Here is a 9,417-nt window from a genome sequence, read left to right on the forward strand (position 1 = left end):
GCTCCGGAGGTAATTATACAATGACAGACAATATATACGATGCCAGCCTGGATTTGCTATCAACAATTCTTAGTACCACGGCTTCCTCATCCCCGCTCTTGTATGCTAGAGGTGTTGTTGGTGACATCTATAGAATATTTGGATTTGTGGAATGCCAAGGCGATGTCAATGCAAGTACATGCATGAATTGCATCAATCAAGGTTTTAAGGACGTAAAGTTTGCTTGTGGATTAGCAAAAGATGCTTTCGTGCTTTATGATGTTTGTAGCATTTGGTTGTCCAACCAAAAAGGACATCATAGCCAAGAAGGTTGACCTTACACCAGTTATCAGTATGGAATTTGGAGAGGTTATTGGTGTATACATCCGTGCCATGCTCAGTAGCACGGAAAAATCACCAAGAAAGTTTATTAATAGTGAGATGGAGATCGATACGAATGTTGAAAAATACAAGTTTTATGGACTTGCGCAATGCTTGGCAGACATGTCCACTATAGCATGTCATTTTTGCCTTAGTGATTTATTGCCTACAGAAGGATCCACCGGAGTGATAGAGAGAAGTTCCTCTATGTACTGCAGCTACAGATACCAGACATACTCTTTCTTTAGTGGTGATCCTCTGTTGAAGCTACCAACAATAAGTATTAAAAGGTGAGTTAAAATCAATTTGTATATAGTTTTGTTCAGTTGTATGTCCCTTTATATATTAATATAGATATGTCTAGGCATGTAGAAAACAATCACAAGAGAAACAAAATAATTATCGGGGTTGTACTATCCATTATGAGTGTGATTTCTATATCACTTGTTATTCTTATTTTCTGGTGGAGAAAATGTAAAACCCCCAAATCGACCACTAAGATTATCAAGGTTACTATTGACAGTAATATTGATAGTGAGATTACTATTGGTGAGGAAACTGAAGAAACTATTGATAGCCAGGTAAGAAAGTTTTAATATTTTCACTTGATACAAACACATCGAATTTGTGCCAACATAAATCTATTTCACCATGCTGGATGCTTTATATAACATTTCTTTTTTCTAAAAGAAATTTCCTCTTATTGTAGGTTGAACACCCTTCCGCTTTGGCATCATTCGAGCAAATAACAGCTAGCGCACATGAAAAAACAATTGCACTATTTTTAGACTACGATGGAACTCTTTCTCCAATCGTAGAAAATCCGGAGAGAGCTTTGATGTCCGATGAGGTAAGTTATATGAGCATGAATAACACTTATATTCCAATTGAAATTTACTTACCCTGTTTCAATCCAAAACAAAACAAAAAAACAACAAATGTGTGGAGCTGTGAAGAACGTTGCCAGACTTTTCCCTACTTCTATTGTGAGTGGCAGGTCCTGCGAAAAGGTACTAACAAGATACTACTATTATCCTTTTTTCATTCAAATCACTTTCATCCTATCAGTCATTATCATTAAATTGCCTAATTGACAGTACATGTATAAAGTAGAAATAATTAACTGAGTTGTATCATGCTAACCTACCATTAGACCGAATATCAATGCAGTGTGCATTGAAAGATTACTTTGGTAGAGTCCAATGAAATTTGCATGTTATAACCCAAAGTTACACCATTAATTCAAAACTCAATGTGACGTAAAATAATGTAGAAAATTTCTAATAGTGACACAAAAATCAGGATAATGTCGTACGACCCTTAATAGCATTGTTGTCTGACATTGATGACTAATGTTGTTGCATTTTTGCACCTAGCCTTCGGAGAAAACTTTTGTCACCGTGACATTTTTGGTGAAGGTAATATTATATAGGTCATGGTATTGATTAGGTTAAGGCTCACCCCCTCCAGACATGCAACAATCTTCGCACAAAAGCACATTTTTTCCATTCCAAGTTTTCCCGACATATTTGAGGAAAATGTATTTATTGCTATCAAACTAGACGGAAAGAAAGAGCCACTCTTGCTAGGTTTTTTCAACTTAAGGCGTTTCCCTTTTGAAATTTAGCCCCGAGAACATCCTGCTACACACCAGTTTCATTTTCAAAATTCCACATCGATTCCCTTACTAATTGTTAACACCATAATTTATAAAATTACCGTTAGAGATTAAACTATGATTAAAGACCAAATCGGACAGGTAACAGTGCAATCAGATAGAAGACTAGGTGGAATACAACTCGGATCCAGTCGGTGGATTCTAGATCGGATAAGAAATAGAGTCCGATTGGGCCTAGAATGTTATAGATAGATTCGAGAATAATCAGAGTCCGTGTAATTTAATTTTATATGTTAATTAGAGTTAGTTTAGATTTTTCCTTTATCTCTAAGAGAGTTAGATTCCGCTCGGGACTTTCGTGTTAGAGATAGAATCTACATAGGAGTTTGTTATTTCTCTTTATCTATTAGGAGTCATATGTCATGTCCAACACGGACTAGCATCCACCCGAGGGTATAAATATGTATGCCCGGGGTCATTGTAAATCATCTACTCATCAATTAGATCAATTAGTCTCGACGCATTGCCACCCTCCTATCCGAGGTGTCAACTCCGGCGGAACTTGACACCTGACGCGGGGCTGCATCGCTTCGATCTCCGGCGGAGGGGTAAGTCCTACATTCCGCCAGGCTATAGTAATCGCATCGACTAGATTGGGACTGTCTCGTTTAGGTCCGATCTTCTAATTTGGTTGTGCGGTTGCCAGTTATCGTGTCGGTCTCAGCTTAGGTCACTTTCGTGTTTTGAGTTGATCTGGTCGACCACTTTGGACGATCTACGTTGATTTGTTATTTGCTATTTGACATATTCAATCTAATACTGTCTCGATTTGATATTTGCTCATTGTTTTATCGGAGTACTAGCTGATAAGTTATCAGTCATCGGCTCATCGGCTTGATAGCAATCTAGATCTGTTTAGTATCTATCCTGATATTGCTAGGTATAATATTGGACGGTCTCGGTTACGTCCGATTTTCTATGATTATTCTTAGTAATCTAGGCTAGATATTTTATAGATATTGGTTGTTTGTCCGCCGTCTATGGCCAATGATCTTTGCTGATCTACATACTTATCATATTTATATCAATAAAATAGTTGATTGACTTATTGTATTATTTTCATACCAATCGGCTTGATTTAGTTAGATCGGCAGTTATCTATGTTCCATCGGCTCACGAGAATTGTATGCAAATTGGTTTTAGCCGATCGTAACACATGATTCATTGTTTATTCCAAGTAATTCCTCGGTTTATTTATTAGTCTTATTGATCTTCACATTTCCTATAATTATATCATGCTCGACTGTATACTGTCTTGGTTAAGTCCGATCTATGTATGTTTGGTTCGATCTGGTTATATGAGCTTGTCCGATCGACTAAGATTAGTAAGTAACTTGGTGGATTACGTTGGTCTAATATTTAATTCAAGTGTATTTCCATCAAGTTTCTAGCCGATCTAAGCTTTTTACAGCCGATCGTTCATCCTGTCGGCTAACCGTTGCTGCATCAACATCCGATCGGCTGGATTATTAGTTACCTATCGGCTCGACAGCCGATCGGCTTGTTTTTACTGTTTATCTTGTCAGTTGCAGGATCAAACTGAATGGCACGCCCCCGCATTCCAAGATTTAGGTCCTGCAGTGGAGCTGTCTAAGATTGACTCCCAGGCCTTCATGTGTAACACGTCAGATTATTTTTGACATCAACACTAGTCCCCGGAGATAGTTCATACAAGGATAGTGTATACTCCATGCTTGCCTTGCTAGCGACCAAGTTTAAGCTCCATTTTGTTTTATACTCCTTTCTAGTCCTTGTTATGGATTCCTCTTTATCGGTAAGGATGCCCTAATATTTCATAGGCAATTCCCCAGTCATGCATGTTAAATTTCGCTTGGTCAATATTCAGACAGCAGAGCTCACCTTTGTTTACTTTTGAAAGGCCTAACATCTGTTCAAACAAACATAATATGAATTTTATATGTTTCACATTGTGAGTTGTGTCTTCCAATAGGAAGATCTCGTCAGTTTTTGCCCCACTGCAATTTGTTGCTATTCTGCTCTTTTGTTAAGTATCTGGTACAATATCTGCCGCTAGATCAAACAGTAGGGGTGACAGGGGATCCCTACCTTAGTCCTTTATAAGTGTCAAAGTATGTACCTAATGATCATTCACCTTACTACTGAACTTGCCCTCTCTAATTACCTCCATAATCCAATCATCCCATTTATTAGGAAACTACATTAGTCCCATCTTTCCACCATATCTTAATGAGATGTTGAATAGTTTCTATGACGCATCAGAACTTACATTAGTGCCACCTATCCACCCTACCTTAATCAGATTATCTTGTATCAAAGTGTTGTCTTTTAAGAACAATCAGGTATAAAAAAAGAGGGACCATTTTTTTGCACAATTTATAAAAAGCACAGGAGGTCAGGAGCAACTCGACAGTTTGAGAGCTATAGAAAAAGGAACAGTGAATAGTCGAGTTTTTTGTTTCTTACAAGTATCCTAACCAACTTATGTTTTGAAAGAGTCAGGACATGCAACGTCTCTTCAGACTACACCACCAAAGTTCTCTCTCTTCCATCATATATCTTCTAAACGTAAAACTATTCCACACTTTAGATCTATCTAGTCTTGGCCAGAGTTTCTTTTTAAGTAAAGGTTAAAGTTTATATTTTACATTGATATTATTTTTGTGTCATAGAGAGGCATGTCTCCTAGGCAAGTATCTTTTCAAAAGAGTATTTTTGACATTTCCAACATTCTTTGCATTTTTTATTTACTTTACTATACAATTTCATATTCATAATATTTTGATGGTAAGAAACTAACCACTTGATAATTACTACAGGTGTTTAACTTTGTACAGTTGAATGAGCTCAACTAGGCTGGAAGTCACGGGCTGGATATTTTAGAAGCTACTACACTATTTGCAAGCAGTAGTGAAATAGTAAGTATTCGAGCAACACTTCATAGTTCTATTATCCTTGAACTTTGATTATGTGCTGAAATTTCTAAATGCACTATTTTTCAATGTTTCATAATATATTGTTCACTCGTTAGACAGAAGAACAAACTCCATTCCAGCCTGCCAGTGACTTTCTCCCTACTATTAGTAAGGTATGACTCATGTTTTTTATTGTTGCATATTCAAAATTATCCTACTCATTTTAATTTTTATATATGAAAATTCTAATCTTTGCATAGTAGGCTTTCAGGTCTCTAGTAGAGGCTGTTAAAGCTATAGATGGCGCCACAGCAGAAAATAATATATTTTGTGTTTGTGTCCACTACAGAAATGTGGACAAGAAGGTATTTAGAGCGCAAGTATTATTATTTTTTGTTCTTTTTCCAACGTTAGAGGTATTGCAGTTACCGTTTCTATAAAACTTCTACTTTTGTTTGTAGCTAAAAGGCGTAGTTGAGAAAATTACCCGTGAAGTCTTGCTAAATTTCCCAGATCTCACATTAAGGGAGACATGGTATAGTAATCTCCAGACACAAAACTCTTAAGATACTTTTATATGCTCCTATACAAATCTATCTTGTAATTTTATAAGGTTTTTAAGATACGTCCAAAAGTTGCTTGGAATAAGGGTAATGCGGTTGAGTACCTGCTCAATCGCCTTGGACTCAACTCCGAAGACGTGCTCCCGATTTATCTAGGGGATGATATAACGGACGAGGACGCCTTCAAGGTATTAATACTCATACAAAAAAACTTGTGATGTGATCATGTTTTAACATAATTTTTCCCTATTTTAAAAATAATCTCTCTTGTGCATTGCTCTGGTCAGGTGCTTCATCAACAACAAAGAGGGTTTGGGATTCTCGTCTCCCAAAAAGTTGATGGGATTAAGAAGACAACAGAAGTTTACACATTAAAAGAACCAGATGAGATAATTACTTTCATTTTCATTACTATCATCTTTTGCACGTTGCAAATGGTGCATGCATTTTAAACTATATCTTGTTACTTAGGTGATGGAGTTCCTTATTGCTTTGGCTAGTTGGAGGGAGCACTCAGACACATAAAAATGTAAGTTCAATTAGCTCATATGTAACAATATATAGTTGCTACATATGGATCATGAATTATGAATTTGATGTGGAGATATAATTAAGCATCTGAATTGGTGACATTCTGAAAAACAAACCACTGAGCTTTTTATGAGATGAATATACATTGTTGATCTCTTTATGCTAGATTATTTCAAGCATTAATACCTGTTACCAGATTTTTTTTCATTTACATGGGCGACAAGCATTTTTTGGTAGAGCTCTCTTGCCACCTGCACAAATGATCTTTTGTTCACAGAACATGCTTTTCTCATCTAGGTTGATGACTAATAGTGAATATGATAAATGCTAGCTTTTCATTTTTAATGCTGTTTCTTGCATTCCTTCATTAGCTTGAAAGAAACTATGTATGTGTGAACTGTGATGGATACGGAGGGAATCGGGTGTAGGGCAGTTAGGGCTTGAGCCTGAGGACTAGATCCATAATCATTTAAATCAAGTGAAAATACTATGCAATTTGTGAAAATAGTTAAGTCCATATTAGCTCAGCCCTAGGTTTGAGATTTTTCTGGCTCTGACCTGGTGATGGAGATGAGTTGTTACAGAATAGAACTACTGAAGAAAATTTGGCACTTGTTTGGAAAAATGCTGTTAAACCTGCCATGAAAATAAAAATAACATGTCTGTTTTACTCACATGATTGGACTTTATTGAAGCAGAGTTCTGTTGAATTTACAGGAGGGTTTTTCAAACGATAGGTCCAGATCTCAAGAATTTTATGATTTGGCACACAAAAGTTGGTCTGCTTTACTGTGTTGCTAGATACTACAATTGAATCAATTGCTCATCTGTTTCCTGAGATTATGCTGATAATTTCAAATTTCGGCTGACCGGAAGTCGTCCTTGCTGTACCTCCAAAACTTGTATTGAAACTACATAAGATAACTTGAAACCTTACTCTACTGTTTTATCTTTTATGTGAAACCGTTGCATGCATGCTGGGTGCATCGTAAAGTCTACAGTGTAGTTGGGGAATAGAAGTGAAACAGCCTTGATAAAACTAACTTTATAAGCTAATGTGTAATCTTTGATCTAAATCCTGGTAACTTAATTCCAATACTTTTTGCTTGTAAATAATTTCAAATTGTATTCTTCCTGAACGACTTAGCAACATACGAGTTTTTGTTCTGCTATTACTCTGCTGATCTCCCCTTCTGCTTACTATCCGATTGATGTGTATTGACATTTTTATGTACTGGTGATCAAGTGGTTTCTGTTACAATTATGACTCATCAAATTATAATTTTTATAGTGTGTGCTGCTTTTCTGCTAATAGATGCCTAATGCTGCTGTTGTTAACGTTGCAGGTTGAAAGTGGAGTTTTGATGCCAATAGTTTGTGAACTACCAAAACCCGATGTTATTGCTTGAGTTCCTGCTGCTGGCCTTCTTTTGTGTTCATGGTGGAACGCCTTAGATGATCTTAAGCTGAATATAGTAGCACATCACTGTTGCTAAATTTCTCCCGTTACCTTGTACTTTTGAAATGATGATGAGTAAAATAAATTCTTGGAACGGGTAAGTGCTACTACCTCCGTCCCTAAATGTTTGACGCCATTGATTTTTTAATGCATGTTTGATGATTCATCTTATTTAAAAAATTTACATAATTACTAATTATTTTTATATTATTTGATTTATTGTTAAGTATACTTTTATGCATACATATAACTTTATATATTTTATAAAAAATTTTGAATAAGACGAATGGTTAAACGTGTATAAAAAAGTCAACGGCGTCAAACATTTAGGGACGGAGGAGTACTATGCATGACTATCATCATAGTCATATGTCCTAAGAGGTGTTATAGATTCAGAGTAGTTCCTTCTGAGATACATGCCTAAGTTGCAACTAGATGATACAGTACCTACCTCCTGTCCAAATGTGCTACCGTCAAGACAAGCACTATAACCACTCTATGGCCATCTTGGTCCATTTATTATGTTTTGGAACCTCAGCATTGCTGATTGACTAGCAAAACGGACTCCATAACCATGGTTGGACGTTTGGTTAGCATTTGGAGTGTGTCATTTGCCTACCTGTATCATGCCTCAACATGTACTGTGTCAATCCTGGACTGTATAAGTTGTAGCATACAAAAATGTGCTGAAGAGAGATAGATGTTTTACGTGATACAAGTTGAAGCCTGACGCCTTCATCAAAATGCTCAAAAGGAATGCAAATTTTTTGAACAAGTTGGATGAGGAGTCAGAGTGCATTATCTGAACTGCATGAGTTCTTAGCACTGGGACACTGACTCAGGCTGCTATAAGGGGAATAGATATCAGTGGTTTTGTATGGCTGCAGTTAATAGAAGTTTGTTGTGATCTGCTTGTCTGCCGTAGATTACTTAAAGTGGTGCAGATCCGAATACAAGGTGGCTGAAGAGGATACTTTTCAATTGGAGTGCACCCTTTCGGATACAAAGGACCTTATATAGTTCTGTTAGTCTGAACTTTTTATCCTTTGAAAGAGCTTCAGGATATTAGATTATGTTGGTGGTTCCTGGGGTACTAGCTGGCGGAGAAATCCTAGTTGGTCCTTCCCTCTTGACTGAAGATACGTTGTATTCATGCGAAAACAGGGAAAACTGCTTCAAAAAAACAGTAATATGGGGTATGCTTTGCCCCTGTTGATGCCAAAGCTCCTTTAGCAGATCAATTAGGCTTCTAGGCATGTGCTCTTTGAACAATGGACAGATCGACGTATCTAAACTCTCTATAAGCACTAAAGACATGAAATGTTTCAACAACAGGAGACATGAGCAAAATGTTAATTCAATCAGAAATGCATCAGCCGATCAGTGTGTACAGTAACAATGCTTAATGGACAAGAATCTGAAGGATAGTAGATCTCGATTCTGTACCAGGAAGCTGTAGAAACTTGCAGTTGTTTTGTACCCTTTGCTTACTGTTGTCACAGTTTCTTTATATTGAGGGGGGTTCTGTTGCAGAACACAGTTTATAGCTTGTCAATTGCTGATTTGAGCAATGCCTGGCCTTCAGGATTCCGATTATTGCATCTGCAAGACATTTAGCTGCTGGCTGTCACGTGGGGCCGCCATTATAGGCGCCGATCAGGAGCCCAAGATAGGGCGTAAGTTTAGCCATGCACTCAGCATGCATGGAAAGCTAGATTCAGGGAGTTTGTTTCCTTAGTTAATTAGTCTATTTCCTTGGATATTCAGGGAGTTGGTTTCCTTAGTTAGTTTATTTCCTTAGTTATTTAGGCTGCGTGCCTATATATAAGATGTAATCAATATAATAAGTACTTTAATTAAAACAATGCATGTTTGCTTAGATAAAGTAGAGAATTTGTAATAATAGGTTCATTATGATCAAGATGAGTGTCA

General features: G+C 36.9%; 1 protein-coding gene across 1 annotated transcript; it reads left to right on the forward strand.

The window, feature by feature from the left end:
• The first annotated feature begins 563 nt into the window (after positions 1-563).
• LOC102703634 (probable trehalose-phosphate phosphatase D) lies at positions 564-7,391 on the forward strand. Its single transcript, XM_040529373.1, has 4 exons — positions 564-941; positions 1,070-1,210; positions 3,565-3,626; positions 7,373-7,391. Exons 1-4 carry the CDS (start codon positions 717-719, stop codon positions 7,389-7,391), a joined length of 447 nt encoding a protein of 148 aa, XP_040385307.1. The 5' UTR covers positions 564-716.
• Positions 7,392-9,417: the final 2,026 nt, after the last annotated feature.

This window comes from Oryza brachyantha, chromosome 12 (genome assembly GCF_000231095.2).
Source record: "Oryza brachyantha chromosome 12, ObraRS2, whole genome shotgun sequence".
Taxonomy (NCBI): Eukaryota; Viridiplantae; Streptophyta; class Magnoliopsida; order Poales; family Poaceae; genus Oryza; species Oryza brachyantha.

Coding starts and splice junctions, on each gene's coding strand:
- LOC102703634 (XM_040529373.1), top strand. CDS start 717: ATGTCTAGGCATGTAGAAAACAATCACAAGAGAAACAAAATAATTATC. Junction 942..1,069: donor AAGAAACTATTGATAGCCAG/GTAAGAAAGTTT, acceptor CTCTTATTGTAG/GTTGAACACCCTTCCGCTTT. Junction 1,211..3,564: donor GAGCTTTGATGTCCGATGAG/GTAAGTTATATG, acceptor TTATCTTGTCAG/TTGCAGGATCAAACTGAATG.